Source organism: Micromys minutus (genome assembly GCF_963924665.1).
Source record: "Micromys minutus genome assembly, chromosome: 4".
Classification (NCBI taxonomy): domain Eukaryota; kingdom Metazoa; phylum Chordata; class Mammalia; order Rodentia; family Muridae; genus Micromys; species Micromys minutus.
The window spans coordinates 31,541,584-31,560,311 of NC_137973.1; the positions used below are offsets into that span (position 1 = coordinate 31,541,584).

Consider the following 18,728-nt stretch of genomic DNA (forward strand, 5'->3'; position numbering starts at 1 on the left):
CAGAGACAAGGTGATGGTAGTTATTATAACAGACAGCGTAGACAAAGCAATGTTTATAATGGCACAGCTCATAATGGTCAGCACAGGAGAGGTGAAATTTATAATGGTGTGACTCGTTCCGACCTTTGGTACTGGCTAATTGGTCATGGTGTTTCCAGGCATGAAATAGATAGGAAGTCTACTGCATATCTGTTTAATCTGTATAAGCAGAAACATTCTCAAACAAATGAAAGAAAGATTACGTTAGATCATGTGTGGCAAAAGGCAACCTTGGCCAGTGATTCAAATTCTAGACTTGAGCCAGTTTGCAGGCCCAAAACCCCTTGAATGAGGGGGTGGCCAGAAGGATCTTGATAAGACACCTACAAATTTTCTGTTAGCCTTTCTCCAGTTCTCCCCCAGAGGGATCTATGGCTTTTTACAGGGGTAACTGTGCATTGGGGAAAAGGAAATAATTAGACTTTCCAGGGTCTTTGGATACTGATTCTGAATTGGCACTGATCCCAGGAGATCCCAAGAAAGATCTACATAAAAGTAAGGCCTTAGGGAGGACAGGTGATTGATGGAATTTTGTCTGATGTCTGACTCATAGTAGGTTCAATAGGTCCCTGAATACTTCCTGTGGTCAATTCCCCAGTTCCAGAATATATAATTGGGATAGAATACCTAAAAATTGGCAGAACTCTCACATTGGTTCCCTGACCTGTGGAGTGAGGGCTGTTATGGCTGGAAAGGCTAAATGGAAGCCTTTGGAGTTGCCTCTGCCAGAGAAAATAGTGAATCAAAAACTATCATATTTGTAGAGGAACTGCAGAAATTACTGCCACCATCAAGAACTTGAAAGATGCAGGGGTGGTGGTTCCCACATCTCCCTTTAACTCCCCTGTCTGGCCAGTGCAGAAGACAGATGGGTCATGGAGAATGACAGGTGACTATCAGGTAGTAACTCCGATGGCAGCTGCTGTACCAGATGTAGTTTCTTTACTTGAGCAAATTAACACATCTCCTGGTACCTGGTATGTAGTTATTGATCTAGCAAATGCCTTCTTCTCCGTACCTGTCCATAAGGACCACCAGAAGCAATTTGCTTTCAGTTGGCAAGGCCAGCAGTATACCTTTACAGCTTTGCCTCAAGGATGTATTAACTCTCCTGCCCTGTGTCATAACTTAAGTTAGAAGAGATCTTGATCCTCTGTCTCTTCTACAAAATATCACATTTTGGTACTATATGGATAACATTATGCTGATGGATCAAATGAGCAGGAAGTGGCACACACCTTTAACCTGGGCTACACCTTTAATCTAGGCCACACCTTCTACGGAAGGCCTACATAAGGACATTTCACTATTCTTTGCCTGCTTGCCTTGTGGGCCTGATTGACTCCTGGATCCTTGGACTTCCATTCACAGCTGCTGACTGTTGTTGAGGTGTTGGACTACAGACTGTAAGTCATCATAACAAATTCCCTTAGCGGTTACCCATAAATTCTGTGACTCCAGAGAATACTGACTAATGCAGTCTGATTGTTGGGGTTTTTTTGAGACTGGGTCTTACTATGAAGTCACCCTTTGTCTCTTCTCCCAGAATCAGGAATTACAAACGCCCTTTGTCTCTTCTCCCAGAATCAGGAATTACAAACGTGTCACATCCTGCCAGGATGACTGAGGCAGTTATCGGATGTGCTTTAACAGGGCCTGGTGCACCCACACATACACTGAAAAAGGGTTTTAGTGGGAAGGCAGCCTGTCTCCCTTCTCCAAATAGTTAAGGAGCCTGGATTTTGTACATGGCCCCTTTTCAAGCTCATTTTCACTAAGGCGACTTAAACTTTCAATACATATAATTCTCATGTCTTTTACCTGAACTTGTTTTGAAATTTTATGTCTGTACTCTACACACTGGCCAACACTGCCAGATATAATTCACATGTCTATGATGGAACTCATTTCTCCACATTTGTTCCTCCTTGACATCCTCACTCTTACCAAATTATTAAGCACCTAGTTATTTAGGGCAGAAATCAGAGGTCCATCCTCAGTTCTTCCCATTATTACTCTTCCAATTAGCCTGAAGAGTTTGCATTGTATATGAACTCCAGTGTTTTGTCCTTATCCAGTTCTTCCTCAACATCTCAACATTTCAATAGTAACTCATCTTGTTACCCCTTCATGACTGTTATTCTTGCTTAAACTATCATTTAGCTTTGTTTACCTGTAGAAGCATTACCCAAAGTTTTATATGTGAGCCCGGTATAGAATAAGACCAACTATTAGATACTGGTTTATTAGTGATTTACTTAAAGCATGGTTCATATTGCCTATTTGCCAAACATGACTTCATTTGCTATCTGTACAGAATAACCTAGAGAAATAGCCAAACAATGGCCCTTAACGGCCTGACTGCTTGTAAACATCTGTAAAACCTTGCTCGCCTGCCCCATTTGTAGTTTTAGAGTATAAAATGAGAGTACAAACGGGTCTGGGATGGTAGCTTAGGCACTGTCCCCTGCTGGTGTCTCTCCCACTCCTTTAAGACTTATTTATAGTATGTGAGTACACTGTCTGTCTTCAGACACACCAGAAGAGGGCATCAGATCCAATCACAGATGGTTGTGAGCCGCAATGTGGTTGCTAAGATTTGAACTCAGGATCTCTGGAAGAGCAATTAGTTGCTCTCAACCAATGAGCCATCTCTCCAGCTCCATCTCCCACTCTCATTGATGTTTGAGATACTTATTCCATAAAAATTCAACCTTGCACTCCTCAACAAGCTCTTGGTGTCAGCTGAAATGACTTTAGGTGTTACATGGACCAACACATAAAACACACACACACACACACACACTCTCTCTCCCTCCTCTCCTTCCCTCTCCCTCCTATGTAGCCTGGTGGTTCTGAACTCATATTCCTCTGCTGTAGCTTCTCAAGTACTGGGATTACAAATCACCACACCTGGCCACTGAGTAACTCATAGTCTCAGATATTTGGGAGGCTGAGGCAGGAGGAATGCTTGAGTCCCCAGAAAGTTGAGATCATCCAGGGCAACACAAAAGAAACCTATCTTCAAGAAGGGACAGAGGGAGGGGCTTCTATTTTGATCATGTGAAGGCTTTTTATTTTAAAAGATGTTTATCATTCATTCAGGAGTCTTCGTTTCATGGACACAGAACACGGGTAATGGTGGTTGTTTCCTTTCTCACTACAGATTTTTATATGAAAGTCAGGCCAGTGGTATCCTCTCTGGCCAGCTGCAACTCTGCCTTGACCTTTGTTTCTGGCTTCTTTCTTTATGTGACTCTTGATTAAGTGACCTTAGTTCATTTTATAATCATTTATAGCCATTCCATTCCCTTTGACTTTGGCAGTAAAGTCACACAAGTGGATCTGCTGATAATTAAGTAACGTTACAAGATGAACTACATAGACCCAATCTCAAGCAAAACAAAAGGCAAAAAAGACATAAAATCAGTAACTAGTTATTACATATTAGTTTGTTAAAGTGTCACCTCAACCACTAAACTATATGAAATGTATCATTATGACATGTATAGAATGAATTAGATTTGAGAAGAGTGCTCACCCAGCTCCATGCTAAAGATTTGATCAATGTAAAAATGTCTGTCTCCTTATAAAGATATGACATCACAAAAATTAGTATTTGAAAGGATGTATCCAGACCAATTGTGAGGAATAATCCACAAAGGGCCAAAGAAACAGCGGTTAAAATGGCATTTGCTTGTGGTCCCATTGCTATGACTTCCACAGACTGTGAAAGAACAGATGCCTTCCTTATGTTCCCAGCATATAAAACATGACTGTTAAAAGCTGGGGAAATGACACAGCAGTTAGCATCACTTGCTGCTTCTGGAGAGGACCGGGCTCAGTTCCCAGCACCTGCTTTAGACAGTGCACTATGACCGTCTGTAACTACAGCTCCAGGGGCTCTAACCTTCTCTCCTGAGCTCCTTGGACACCTGCGTTCTCACACACATGCCTGAACACAGACACGTGCTGATATACATAACTAGAAACAAATTATTTTTTTTAAATTATTAAAAACTCATCTGCCAAAAGAAAATGTAATTTTTGTTTAAAATAAAAAGCAAGATGATATAAAAACAACAACAAAAACAAAAAAAACAAAAAAACCCCACCTGTAATGGCTATTTTAGGTTGTTAGCTTCACTATCTCTGGGATGAAGTACAAATCCAGAAATGGAGGGCACACCTGCAAGATTTTCTGTTTGGTGAAGTGGGTGGACCCACTTGTAGTCCAGGCTTTATGAGGAAGGCACATCTTTAATCCAGATCTTGAGGCAGGGAGACATACCTTTAATGTGTGCCATCCCTTATGCTGGAAGTCTATATAAGAACACAGACGAAGAAACCTTTTGCTCTTTGCCTTGCTCCTAAGTTCATTTCTTCACCGGCATTGGAGCCTACTTCCTCAGGATTCTAGACCAGCTGAGACATCCAGCCTTGTGGAACTAAACAACTACTAGATTCTTGGATTTTCTGGACACAGATAGCTACTCTTCAATTAGCTGGACTGCAGCCTGTAAGTCATTTCAATAAATCCATATATGTAGATATGCATCAAAGGATTTCTTGTTAAAGGTTTTAAGAGAGAAAGTCACTGACTTCATCACCCTTTAAATTTGTTCCAACGAGGCTGAGCTCCCGACCTCCAACCTGCTCAACTTGGCTGTAGAACTTCCGAAACCTTTTTTTTTTTTTTTTTTTTTTTTTTTTTTTTTTTTGAAACAGGGTCTTACTCTGTAGTCTTGGAGCCCGGCATGGTAGCACAGGTTCTTAATCCCAGCAGTACGTTGAAGGGGAATATAGTTGGGTATCTGTAACTTCAAGCCCAGGTAGGGCTATAGAGAGAGAGACCCTGTATCAAAACAAAAAACAAACAAACAAAAAAAAAAAAAAAACAAAAGAAAACACAATCACAAACTATGTAGCCTATGGCCTAAAAGCGCTTCGCCACCGTAGCTCCGGAGCGCTGGGATTAAAGGCGTCCAGCCACTGCAGGTTTCCAGCTCCACTTCAAAGTGGGGCCGCCTACATCTACGAATTTTCACCGCGCCGAAGGCGGGGCTTGAAGGCAGCCTTTGATTGGTCAGTCTGACTAGTGACGATTTCTCTCTACGACAGTTTCCCAGGGTGCTTAGCTCTTAGCCGCACAGAACTCCGAGAGAAGCAAGATGGCGGACGTGCTGGATCTTCACGAGGCAGGGGGCGAGGATTTCGCCATGGATGAGGATGGGGACGGTGAGTAGAGCGGAGGCGGCTGCGGGAAGAGGGTAAGATGCGAGAGGAGACTGCAATAGGAGAAATTTTTCTGGGATGCGACCCCACGCACTGGATCTCGAAAAGATAGGCTCCTCCCTCTTGAGAACGAATTAGGGTTGGAACCGGGAAGGGACTGAAGCTGGAGTCCGTGCCCTATGTTTCCAGATAGTCTAGGAAGCGAGACAGGTTTTTTTGTTTTTGTTTTTAATGACTCTTATTTTTGTTGCTTCTTATTTTCTCACCTGGAACTCTAGAAAGCATCCACAAACTAAAAGAAAAAGCGAAGAAACGGAAGGGTCGCGGTTTTGGCTCAGGTGAGTGTGGGGAATAGGGTGGCCTAATAGGGAGAAGTCCGCGAATTTGGGGGTGCCATGGGAACACATTTGGAGGACAGTTTTCGGTGATCTGGTATGCATTCTTTTAGAAGAGGGGTCCCGAGCGCGGATGCGGGAGGATTATGACAGTGTGGAGCAGGATGGCGATGAACCAGGTCCACAGCGCTGTAAGTAAATAGGACCTGTGGGAAGTCTGTCTGTATTGGCACTTAAATGGGAAGTAAAGAGTTGTTTAACCGGTCTCAGGAAATGGCCTATTGTGGTTCTTTTTGGAAATTTTCTCTCTTAGTTTGATGTTTTGATACAGGGTTTCTCTGTATAACAGCCTTGGCTGTCCTGAAACTTTGTAGACCAGGCTGGCCTCAAACTCACAGATCTGCTTGTCTCTGCCTCCTGAGTACTGGACTTTTTATCTTACATACAACACTTTTCCTTACCCTACAGCTGTTGAAGGTTGGATTCTCTTTGTCACTGGAGTCCACGAAGAAGCCACTGAAGAAGATATCCATGACAAATTTGCTGAATATGGGGAAATAAAAAACATCCACCTTAATCTGGATAGGCGCACGGGATACTTGAAGGTAGAGTTTCTTGCTTCCTTCACTTATGACTGGCTCTTAGATACATTGGTTATGTTGTGTTTGCTGGGTTAGTCAAGCACAGGTAAGAAGTGTAATGACATTGGACATTGATTTTGTGACCCACAAGAAAGAGACAGACAGAATGAGCATGTTTTGTGTATAATGGGGATATACTTTTCAGGGTGTAGACCTGCTAAATTTTTCTGTTAAGTATGCATTTCTGGCTTAAGGAAGAGTATCTGATAGTTGGTGAAGAGAATTTTGATACTTTTTGTTGTTTATTTGTTTGTTTGTTTGTTTGTTTTGAGAGAGGATTTCCCTGTGTAAGAGTTCTGGCTGTCATGGGCTCACTTTGTAGACTAGGGTGGACTCTGCCTCTCCAGTGCTGGAATTAAAACTTTGCTGTCATACCTGGGCAAGCTTTGATACTTTTCTGTTTCTCCTAGGGGTATACTCTAGTTGAGTATGAAACATACAAAGAGGCTCAGGCTGCCATGGAGGGACTAAATGGTCAAGATTTGATGGGACAGCCGATCAGTGTCGACTGGTGTTTTGTTCGTGGTCCACCAAAGGGCAAGAGAAGGTAAAAATGTGGGGGCCCCACATTTATCTTACTGAAGGGAACAGGAGCAAGATAAATAAGGATACTGTATTATCTCTCTGATTTCCCTCTTTTTTTTTTTTTCAATTTTCTTAGAGGTGGCCGAAGACGAAGCAGGAGTCCAGACCGGCGACGCCGCTGATAAATGCTCTGTTGACCATGTGGTCTTTGAGTCCATTGGTTATGCTGCCTTGGGTTAACAGGGCGAGGGTGGACCTTGTGTTTGTATATATTTAATTTCTTACTCTAGCTACTTGGTATTGCTTTTGAGTTTAATTAAAAAATAAATGTCCCATTTTGTTACATTTAAAATTGTTTACTGTTCTGGAAACTCTAAACAAGGAGAGTGAGGCCTTCTGAGTGGTTGTGAAAATACTTGTGTCTGGTGTGGCATTCTAAGTTCTAGAAAAGCTCAAGGAAACCGCTCAGCATTTCTTTTTCTTAGACAGTGAGAGCAAGCAGGGTAATGAGATTTTTCTTATGGCCTTAAGGGGTGAGTATTACATACTCTTGTGAGCAGATGTTAGAATTTTTTGCTTCTTGTACACCCTAGGCTTGCCTTGAACTCTGATATGAACTCAAGAATGACCTTGAACTTCTGATACTTGCCTCTTATTTACCAGGTGCTAAGATTGCACTCATGGGCCATACCCAGCTTATGTGATCCCTAAAATTGAAACATGGAGCTTTGAGATAGATACTCAGCCAGCTCTACTTTGAATATGGTGCTGAACTGAAGTTTGTTAGTTCCTACAACATAAAAACCCAGCTTGAGTACTATGTAACAATATGCACACCTTTAATCCCAGCACTTGGAAGGCAGGTAGATCTCTTGAATTTAAGGCCAACCTGGTCTATATGAGTTCCATAAAGATATTGCTATCCCTTTATCGTAGTTTTTAGCTGAAATGATTTATTTTGTTGTCTGTGTAGGTGCCTATGTGGTCCACACTGGCCTCAGACTGATGCTCTTGTCTCTATCTCCCCAGTGCATAATGGCAAATATTAAACTTAACATTTTTTTTTTCAGATACTATTGGTCATTCTCTTCCTTTTGGTAAATTGCTGGGTGTTTTGGATTAAATTAGTTAAGAATCTATTTTAGTTTAGGGTGCCTTGGTGGCTTCTAGTAGACTGAATGAGTGTTAGTTTGGTAAGAGATAAGCCTGGTTCTCAGATATCTGGAAGAATGAGCTGAGCAGGCATGAGGGTCAGGAGGGCGAGTGAAGGCTAGAGAGACAGTAGACGAACTGCTTGGATATGACACGGTTACTTAACAAGTTGGGAAGATCCTCTTTTATCTTGTGTCCTTACATTTCTGGATGTTCCTTGTGCTTTGAAAAGTATAAAAAAGTAGCTCATAAGGAATAAGGGATGTGGCTCAGTAGGTAGAATGCCCTAGTGTGCACAGCCTTAGGCTTTAACAGGAGCAGAGTGAGCGTGGCACTTACTGGGAAGGTGAAGGCGAAAGAATTATAAGTTGAAGTGGTCCCCAGCTACATAGCCAGTTGGAGGTCAGCCTGGGTCATATGAGATCTTGTCCTCAGGGAGAGGAAGTATCAGGGGGGCTCATCAATTTATTGTGTGGCCTTCTAACTCCTTTTTTCTACAGAATTTAACCATGTACAGTAGAAACCCTCTTTTTAACTACTATGACTTTAAAACTTGAGCTTAAATAAGCTATTCCTAATGTCATTCTTTCTATACCATTAACATTTCAAATTTCATGTATATCAATAGCTTTTTTTTTAATTTATATACTTTGAATTTTATGTTAATTGGTGTTTTGCCTGTTTGTATATCTGTGAGAGTATCAGATATTGGAATTCCAGGCAGTTGTGAACTGGAAGAGCAATCAGTACCCTTAACCACTGAGCCATCTCTCCAGTCTTCTCCTCTACCTCAGACCCCCTTTTCTCTTTCCAGGCTGGTCTGGAACTTACAAAAGATCTACCTGCCTCTTCCAAGTCTGGGATAAAAGGCATACACCACCACTACAAGGCCGTTTTGGTTTAAATATCTTATGTAATGAGTGTTTTGCCGGCACGTATGTTTGTATATCATGTGTGTGCCTGGTGCCTGAGAAGGTCAGAACAGGGCTCCAGGTTGATCCTCTGGGAAGTTACAGATGCTGTGAGCTACTATCTGGAAGGGGGATTCAATTTCTGTCCTCTGGAAATACAGCCAGTGCTCATAACAGCCAAGTCACCTCCAGCCCTAGCTTTCCTTTTATAGTGGGTGGTTGTGATCTTGTTTGTAATACTGGATTTTTTTTTCCCTCCTCAGAACTATAGTTAGGCGGTTGCTGCTGCTGCTTTATAGGCAAGGTGTTAAAACTAGCTAGCTCAGGCTAACCTGGAACTCAACTGCCTTGCTAATTTCCCTCCAGCGCTAGGTTGTTGAGATTAGCAAGTGCTTCACTTTTTAAGAATTGTGTGAATTGGTGTTTTTCTTTTCATGTTTGTGTACTGTGTACATACTGGTACCTACTAAGGTTTGAGGTGGCTGTTGGATCCCCTAGAATTTACCTCCCCTGGAGGTTACTGGCAGTGTGACCAGCATGTCAGTACTGGGAATTGAAGCTGGGCTCTCTCCAAGAGCAAGCAAGTGTTCTTAACTACTGAGCCAGCTCTCCAGCCACACTTTTTTAAACATGGGGTTTCTCCTTTTGGCTATGGCTGTTCTGGAACCTGCTCTGAAGACCAGGCTGACTCTGCTTAGTCATTACACCAGCTGACTTCATCCTTTGGGGGTGGGGAGGGGCTGGAGATACCCCCAGTTTATCTTTTTTTATTGCTTTTTTTTAACATCTTAATTACAGTGTCATCCTCCTTCGTACTTTCTCTTCCATTTCTCTTCAGAAGAAGACAGATCTTCCATGTCTGTCAAGAGCAGTGGCATATTAAGTTGCAGGAAGACTAAGTACCTTTCATTAAGTTAAATGAGGCAGTCTTAGGAGGAGAGGGTCCCACCGGCAGGCTGCAGTCAGACAGCTGCTCCCACTGTTAGTCCCACAAAACCAAGATACACAACAGTAGTATGTGCAAAGCATCTCACACACTCCCTGTTGAGCAGTTCAGTCTCAGCCCCATGTGGGCCCAATTTACTTGATTCTGTGCACTTTCTTACACAGTCCTTCCCATCTTCTGCAGGACTCAGCAAGCTCCACCTAGTTTTTGGCTGTGGGTCTGTGCCTCATTTTCCATCAGTTGCTGTGTGGAGCCTCTCTGATGACAATTGGGCTAGGCACCAATCTATATAGCAGAATGTCATTAGTCATTTCATGCCTTTGCCCCTGCCCCCAATTGTTTGGTTCTATCTTGTTTCTGGGCTATCCAGCCTCTGGTACCTGGCTTGTTAGGCCCATCCCTCTCATGGCATGGGCTCAAACTAGACCATTCATTGGTTGGCTACTCCCACAATTTCTGCATCCAGTACATCGTGTAGGTGGGACACATTATAGGTAGGAGGTTTTGTGGCTGGGTAGGTGTCACAATTCCTCTACTGGAAGACTTTCTTGCCTGGTTACAGCAAATGGCCAGTTCAGGCTTATATCCATTGCTAGGAGCCTTAACTAGGGTTGCTTGCCCTCCTAGATTCCTGGGCTGTAAAATGTGCTCCTGACCTGGAGGTTTTTCTGTACCGATGTCTTAGAGGAGGTGGAACAGGAAGGATGCAAAGAGTTGGAAGTAAAGCCAGCCTGAGGAGAGAGATGCAGATACAGATAATAGCGTACTACTTTTTTTTTTTTACTTGTATGAAATTCAGCCTGATATTATCTGCATGCCTGGTGCCATGGAGGCCAGAAGAACATCTGATTCCCTGAGACTGGAGTTAGAGATAGTTGTGAGCAATCCTTGACATGCTAAGAATTGAACCCAGTCCATGCAAGGGCAGTAAGCACTCAACCACCAAGTCCTACACGAAAGTCAGCCTCAGTATGTACATCCGCCGGTGGAATTCTGAAGATAAAATGGCTTTAAACTTTCAGCAGTTCCTGTCTCTGCCTCCTAAGTGTTGGACTTGCAAAAATGTAGGTATCTGGCATGTAAATCCTAACTTGAGAGAGCAGCCTCCCTCCCCCAGGATTTGTGGCCAGTGGCTGCAATGCAGTGCGGTAACTTCCCAGGCACCTACTGTGTGTAGCTAAATTCAGATTCAGCCCAGACCCGGAGCCCTGACAGCTCACTCATCTAGAGCAAGACAAGAAACCAGGTTTCCCCCAAACATTCCGTTCAAGCCTTCCACCTGAGCTCTGGGTTAAAGCAGGTTGAGTACTGCTTCAGGAAAGCTGCTACCAACACGGCAATTCATTTTTAGAGATATGGATGTCTGAAACGTGATGTCTCTAGTCACACTGAACAAGAATATCTCAAGTTGGGTCTTGGGGTGACCCCAGAAGTGACCTGTAAGTTGGCAATAGCTAAATGAGTCAAGAGTTGTGGGGCTGCGAAGGGATGGGGCTGGCCGAGTTACTGCGGTGCCCCTCACTACAGTCCCGGCCAAGTTTCCTCCAGCAAAGTAATGCAGAGCATAATCATCACTCCCATTCAGACACTGCAGCCTCTGGGAAAGTGGGCATCTCTGCCATATTTCCATCCTTCACCACTGCTGACCTGAAAGGTGTGCTGGAGCCTGCAGATGTGGTAGCCTGAGATTTGTTCGGCTTAATTCTGCTCCTAGACTCTATCTACCTCTGTTCGGTAGAAGGTTGCCAAGCGGCATCTCACCGCCCCCCGCTTTCCATAGGACAAATAGTCTAGGACAGACGTCTGCTGTTCTGGACTCTTCAGCACCCGAGGGGGTTTGAGGCGGGAGCTGGTGTGTGCCTTGGCGGCATCCTGCCCGCCTCTGGGCTCCCGAAGGCCCCACCCCTTGCTGCTGAGAATTTAATACAAAATTTGTTTCTGGGGGCGTGCTTAAAAGCTGGAGGCCATCCCGGGGTAGGGATGAGCTGCTGGAAATGCATCCACGATCTCGCTTCGCGTCCTGAAATTTCGCTTCAAGGCCGGCTGGGTCCTGCTGCCGTTTGTCCCTCGCGAAGCTCCGTTGCTCGCCCAGGAGGCGTGACTTGGGGCTGGAGGCAGGCCGGCTGCGGCGCCGTGGGCCCGGGCTGTCGCCGTCATGGACGCCTGGGTCCGCTTCAGTGCTCAAAGCCAAGCCCGGGAGCGGCTGTGTAGGTGCGGCCGACGGAGGAGCACGGGCGGGAGGGCAGAGCAGGTTCCCGCGAGGCGACGGGCGCGCTACGGGGTCCCTAAGGGTCAGCTGTGGCTACGGGGGCCCGCGCGGCCCGGAAGGCGCACTCCGCTGCCGGTTGTGGGATGATTCTTCCCTGCTCAAGGGAAAGATGGGGAAACTGAGGCATGAGTGGGTCAGCGGGGAGGCCGCCTAGGGTTACGGTGTCCATACAGAGCAAGTTTCCTCACTGCTGTGGTGGCATAAGGGGCGATCCTCAATTCTGCGTCCTCAAACCAGTTGTCACCTAGGAACCGCGCTATCTCGGCTCCCCTTCGGTTTCCATTCAGTACAAGGACCTTAATCTCTTAGTTCTCCTATCCAGAGAAATAATTTGCCCTTCAACTAGATATCCCTCTGTTGTGTTTCTTGTATAAATTCTCGTGTGGGCTTGCGATGGACCCCGGGCTGCTTACTGGCCCCCTTAGGCCTCATCATTTTCAAAACTCGCAGTCTCTTAACTCCAAATAGTGCGTCCCACCATTTTATAGGCTTTATTTCCTCTCGTCTTTCCCTTCCCCTGGCCTTGAGGAAAAACGGAAAGATATTGGTATGAACAGGAGGGCGTGTTCCTGGCGGGGGTTTTTGTTTTCCAGTTTACTTGAGTGTTTTGTCTGCAAATATGTATGTACACCACATGAGTATCTGGTGCCTGCAGAGGACAGAAGAGGGTGGTGGATCCCCTCGAACTGGAGTTCCAGACAGTTGTGAGCCACCATGTGGAAGTGGAACCCGTGTCCTCTTCAAGAACTGTGCTCTTAACCGCCTCAGCAGCTCACGGAGGACATTATTGTTGGCAGAGAGGTTAAGGAGGCCTGTCTCTTCTTACTCTGCCTGTCCTCTCCTCCAGGGCCGCCCAGTATGCCTGTTCCCTTCTCGGTCATGCTTTGCAGAGACATGGGGCTAGTCCTGAGTTACAGAAACAGATTCGACAACTGGAGGGTCATCTGAGCCTCGGACGAAAGTGTAAGTAAAGCAAACCTTTCTCTTATCCTCAGCTGGTAGCCCTTTGTCTCTCCTTACTGTACGCTCCCTTCCTGCCAGTGTCCCATCATTTGGTTCTCCCCTGCGCACCTCCAGTCGAGGTAAGAGAACAGGTACAAGGAAGTTAGCGCTGCTTGGAGAGCTGCGGGCAACTAAAACCTAAACTGGCATAAAAATGAATTACATTTGAAGTTATGAAAAAGAACAAATGATTTTTACACTTTCTTCCTGTATGTTATTATTGCTTGTTTAACTTTTTTTTTTCTTTTCTTCCATCCCCACCACCACTCCTGCCCCTCTACTTCAAATCATTGCTTTCCATTGATAATCGCCACAAGTGCTCCGGCTGGGGAACTCTGCAGACGCCCTGGAGTCAGCCAAAAGAGCTGTGCACCTATCAGATGTCGTTCTGAGATTCTGCATCACTGTTAGTCACCTCAACCGAGCCTTGTACTTTGCCTGTGACAATGTTCTGTGGGCTGGAAAGTCTGGACTAGCTCCCCGTGTGGACCAGGAAAAGTGGGCACAGCGTTCGTTCAGGTTGGCTTTCCTTTTCTCCTACAAGACTGTCTGTGTCCTTCATTCTGCAGAGCTTGTAATAGTAAACGTTTTGCTTTCATGTATGGATACTTTGCCTGATGTCTGTGCACCATTTGTGCGCCTGGTGCTGGCAGAGGCCAAAAGAGGGCATTGGAATTGTAGGTATAGGTGGTTGTGAGCTGTCATGTGGTTCTGGGAATGAAAACCCAGGTCCTAGAGAAAAGTGCCAGTGCTTGTAACCACCAAATCATCACCCCAGCCCCATATATTTACTTTACTAAGAATTAATATTGTAGGTGCCGAAGTGCATACCTGTAGATCAGACAACAAACAGCTTTCAGTTGCTGGTTTTCTCTTACTGTGAGTTCCAGGTACCAACCTCAGGTCAAGAATAAAACTCAAGCCATTAGGTTTTTGTGGCAAGTGCTTCCACCTCCTGGCCCGCCTCCACTTTCATCTCCCTGGCCCATAACTTGCTCTATCTGAGACAGAGGTGTCTCTGGATTTTTTTGAGTGTACAATGGCTTTTCACACCCATTGTTCCCACATCTGCTGATTCAAGCAACCACAGGCTGGAAATGTTGAGGGGAAAAGTGGATCTAAATTAAACCTGAAAATTGTTTGTGTCCTTATTCCTTAAACAATATGATATTTCTTTACATTGCACATATGTTGTATTAGATATTGTAAACAATCTGGAGGTGGGTACAGAGGATTATGTGGATTATATATAGATGCAATAGCATTTTATCTAAGGGACTTGAGCAGCTATAAATTTGGGTAGAATTTGGATGGATGAACAGGGGAAAGATCCTGGAATTAATCCTCCATGGATGGACTAACTGTATATTATTCATTTACTTTTTTGAAAGACTTAATTATTTTATGTATATGAGTACTCTGTAGCTGCCTTTAGGTGTGTGCCACTGTGCCATGACAATTATATCTATCTTAATTGACCATTTGATTTCCAATTTTCCATTTGCATCTTAAACCATAAAAAGAGTAACAATATCAGATGGAAATTATATATGCTATGCTACATAAGTGACAAAATTATAGATGATAGCTATTATATTCCTTTAATTATATCTAAACCATAGTCTACCCTCATGGGCTTCCTTTATTCCACATTCTATTCATTTTGTGTATGTGTGTGTGTGTGTAGGGGTTAAAGGATGTGGTATTACCACTCTGTATGGAGGACAGTTTGGAAGGGTTAGTTCTCTCCTTCCACCACATGGGTCTCAAGATTGAACTCAGGTCATCACATTTGGTGACAGATGCCTTTACCCTGCTGGGTCATCTTGTATGGTGTTTTTGTTGTTTGTTCTTTTGTTTTTAGATAGGTCTCACTACATAGGCCAGTCTTGCCTGAAACTTAGGATTCTCCTGCTTTAGACTGCTCCCCCTCAGTTCAAGGATAGTATTACAGGCGTGTGATATAGCATATCCAGCTTCTTTTTCTTTTTGAGATAGGGGCCTTATAGGACTGAGATAACACAGGTCTTTTATTAGCATGAACACCTGAGTTTGATTCCCCAAAACCTATATTTAAAAAAGCAAACAAACAAGAACACGGCATACTGACACGTTTTTGTGATTCCAGCAATATGGAATTAAACTGGAGGCTTCCCAAGGCTCTGTGGCCAGCCTAGGAAAATGAGCAAGTCCTAGGCCAAGTGAGAAATCCTGTCTCAAAATCAAGGTGGATAGCACCTGACGAGAGACCCCCAGGTTGAACTCTGAGCTTCACATGCATGTGCACACATGTGCATATATACCCATGCATGTGTGTACCTCCATTCATGAAAGAGATGAGGGTCTTGGTATGTTGCTCAAGCTGCTACAGAATCCATGGTTCAAAGATTCCTCCTACCTTGGCCACCCTAGTAGCTGGGACTCCATAAGCGTGTGCCACTCCCACTGTGCTTGGATTTTCCAAAAACATTTCTCAGTTTCTTACTATGGGGCCAGAAGATTAAGCAAAAGTCAAACAAATGTGCTTGATCCTTGAAACATAAAGTTTAAGATGACTCAGTGAGTAAAATCAAGCAAGCCTGATGTCTTAGTTAAGGTTTTATTGCTGTGAAGAGACACCATGACCAAAGCAATTCTCACAAAGACAAACATTTAATTGGGGCTGGCTTACAGTCTCAGAGGTTCAGTCCATTATCATCATGGCAGGAAGCGTGGCAGTTTGAAGTCAGACATGATACTGGAAGAGCTGAGAGTTCTACATTTTGATCCATAGGCAGCTGCTTTTAATTTATTATTTCTGGGGTATAATTATATGTATTTAAACATATGGTGTGATGTTTTGTATATGCATATGGTGAAATGATCGCCGCAGTCAAGAGCGTAACATACTTATACTGGGGCTGGAGATGACACAGAAGTTAAGAATACTGGCTGAGGATACCAGTTCAACTCCCAGCATCCACATGACCAAACAGCCACCTGTATCTCCAGTTCCCGGTGATCTGGCACCCTCTTCTGGCCTTCTTGGGTGGCAGTCATGTACATAGTGCGCAGGCAAAACACCCACATGCATAATATAAATGATTTTAAAATGCTCCTAACCCTCAGGGTGACATCTTTTTAATGATAAGAACACCCGCGCTGAGATGAACCCATTTAGCAACTTTCAAGTGCACGATTATATTAACTATGTTATTGTTAACTGACATATTATACTGTAGTCACCATGTTAGATATATGGAACTACTATTTTGTAAAACTGAATGTTTGCTCTGCTAGCTAAACGTCTTCCTGTTTCTTGCCCCCTCCAATCCTGGCAACCACAGTTTAATTACATACTCCCGTAAGTTAGGCTACCTGGATTTAACACAAAAGTGAGTTTGTGAGTCTTTCTGTATCAGATATATCAAACCTAGTATGTTGTTAGGAAAGGATAATTCTTTTCTGGTGTTGCTGATATTGAAATCAAGACTTGTGCATGGAAGGCAAATACTCTTCTTACCAGTGAACTGCATTCCCACTTCTAAGGGTTCCCATGTTTAAGAGTTATTTGTTTATTTATTATGCATACAGTGTTTTGGCTGCAGACTAGAAGAGAGCTTTGGATTTCTAAAGTTATCTATCTAGATGTCTATTTATATTATATGTAATAGTGCATTTATAGTGGGTATGTGGGTACATGTAAATACATTAGTGTGTCTGTGGAAGTCAGAAGACAACTTGGGGAAGTCAGTTTCCGCCTCCTCATGGGTTCTGGGGATCGAATTCAGATCTACAGGCTTGATGACAAGTGTCTTTACTTGCTAAGCTGTCTCTCCAGCCTCAGCATGGACATTTCTAGTAGTGGCTTATAGCAGTCACTTCTGATGTGCTAAAGTGGAATCCCTTTCCAGTCTGTGGAGCGTGTGTTGTTCAATAGACTTTTGTGCCTTTTTTAACTCATGTATCTGCCCTGTGTGCCTCAGGTACTACCTGTTTTCCCTCATCATGAACCTCAGCCGTGATGCTTATGAGATTCGCCTATTGATGGAACAAGAGACTTCAGCTTACAGCAGGCGAACGAAGGTTTCTGGAGTAGGAGTCTCAGGAGGAGCAGAGACTGGGGGACCCGGAGGGTCAGGCACTCCAGGAGGATGTCTGCCACACCTGGCTTTAAAGTTTCGGCTCCGAATCCTGCTACTGGCTCGTGTCCTTCGAGGTCACCCCCCTCTTCTGCTGGATGTGCTCAGAAATGCCTGCGACCTCTTCATCCCACTGGACAAGCTAGGCCTCTGGCACTGCGGCCCTGGGATTGTGGGGCTGTGCGGCCTCATATCCTCCGTTCTCTCTATTCTCACCCTAATCTGTCCCTGGCTACGACTCAAGCCCTGACTGTGGTGCGGGATGAGGAGGGAACCCAAATTGGTGAGATGGAAGCTGAGACTGTCCCCCATGCGCCAGCCTCATTCTAATTCAACTCCTTGACTGAAGTTAAAACCCAGACACTTAGGACTGAGGGGAAGAACCTGCCAGAGACAGGTCAGGAAGTCGATGCTAACGGGAAGACTCCTGCATGCCTTGGCAGTTGGTCTTTAGTTGCATTACCAGAATCTCTTTGCTCTCTTCCCTTTATCTGTCTTGAGTCTGGTTAAGAATTTGTTACCATGAGACAGAATTCTCTTTCTTAGTCTCTTGTCCAGATACTTTTCAAAGAAGTGGGGGGTTACTTTTTGGTAGGGGAAACATAAGTTATGGATGGATAAATGCTAATTGTATTCTGTTTTCTGAAACAGAATTTAGCATATTTTTCCTCTTCCATACTCCATACTTTTCAAGGCTTTGTTTCCTGGCCCAGCACACACTTCCCTCACTTCTGCAGGCTGTTTGAGGCTTCTTCCCTGGATTTGCCTCAGCAGACTGCCTCCTGATTTAGCACAGACCTTCCTCTGGCCTCAACACTGCAGTTTCTGTGTACAGTTTGAAATTAGAGTTTCCTTCCCCACTTGGCTCTTGCCCTTTCTATCCACACTGATGTTGTGTCTGGCCTCTTCCTGTAAATACTGTACAATGAATCTATGTAAATAACTGGTCGTTGCCCACAGAGCAAGTAAGCCTTCCAGGCCAACAAATTAAAGATCAGTTTACTCACGGTGTTTTTATTCAATTTCAAGATGGGGGGGGGTGGTGTCTCACCGTGTTATTACCTAGGCTGGCCTGAAACTCTGAGCTTTAGGCTTCTGAGTAGCCAGGAAAGCAGGTAAGTGTCCCTCTATTCAGTTTCTCATCGACATCTGGTCTCTCACGTTCTGGTCATTTAAGCCTCAGCTCCTGTGACTATGGATGGGTTTCCTTGGCATTAGCAGCAAACACGGTTACCCACAAGTTTTCACTGAAAATGTAAGTGTTGGGGGACACGTTGTGGACACCATACTGGTGCCAATCCTAAACAATCCACCAACTAAGATCTTCATAGCCTCAAGTTAAGGGTGAGATGTTCTAACCCAAAGTATTATCTTGACACTACAAAGTACACCTGTTTACAGGCAAAGACTCTCCAAAATCTATTAAACACACATAAACGTGACCAGAACTCAGTGGACTGGCAAGGTCACACAGTAGGACTGCCCTTCACACAGTGGGCAGGAAAATGCAGCTGTCACTGCTCTCATGCTATTTTGTATATTTCATGCTAAG

General features: G+C 44.3%; 2 protein-coding genes across 3 annotated transcripts; both read left to right on the forward strand.

Annotated features, from left to right (window-relative positions):
* The first annotated feature begins 5,209 nt into the window (after positions 1-5,209).
* On the forward strand, positions 5,210-7,844 carry RBM8A (RNA binding motif protein 8A). 2 transcript variants are annotated; one of them, XM_080916350.1, is made up of 6 exons: positions 5,210-5,277; positions 5,553-5,612; positions 5,723-5,800; positions 6,078-6,214; positions 6,661-6,797; positions 6,912-7,844. In XM_080916350.1, the coding sequence occupies exons 1-6, from the start codon at positions 5,211-5,213 to the stop codon at positions 6,955-6,957; spliced, it is 525 nt and encodes a 174-aa protein (XP_080772476.1). In that variant the 5' UTR covers position 5,210; the 3' UTR covers positions 6,958-7,844. The 2 variants fall into 2 exon arrangements, with proteins under 2 accessions (XP_080772476.1, XP_080772477.1); XM_080916351.1 differs by having other exon boundaries at positions 5,726-5,800.
* Positions 7,845-11,899: 4,055 nt separating this feature from the next.
* On the forward strand, positions 11,900-18,182 carry PEX11B (peroxisomal biogenesis factor 11 beta). Its single transcript, XM_080916405.1, has 4 exons — positions 11,900-11,995; positions 12,901-13,016; positions 13,373-13,574; positions 17,021-18,182. Exons 1-4 carry the CDS (start codon positions 11,940-11,942, stop codon positions 17,424-17,426), a joined length of 780 nt encoding a protein of 259 aa, XP_080772531.1. The 5' UTR covers positions 11,900-11,939; the 3' UTR covers positions 17,427-18,182.
* The last annotated feature ends 546 nt before the right edge of the window (positions 18,183-18,728 follow it).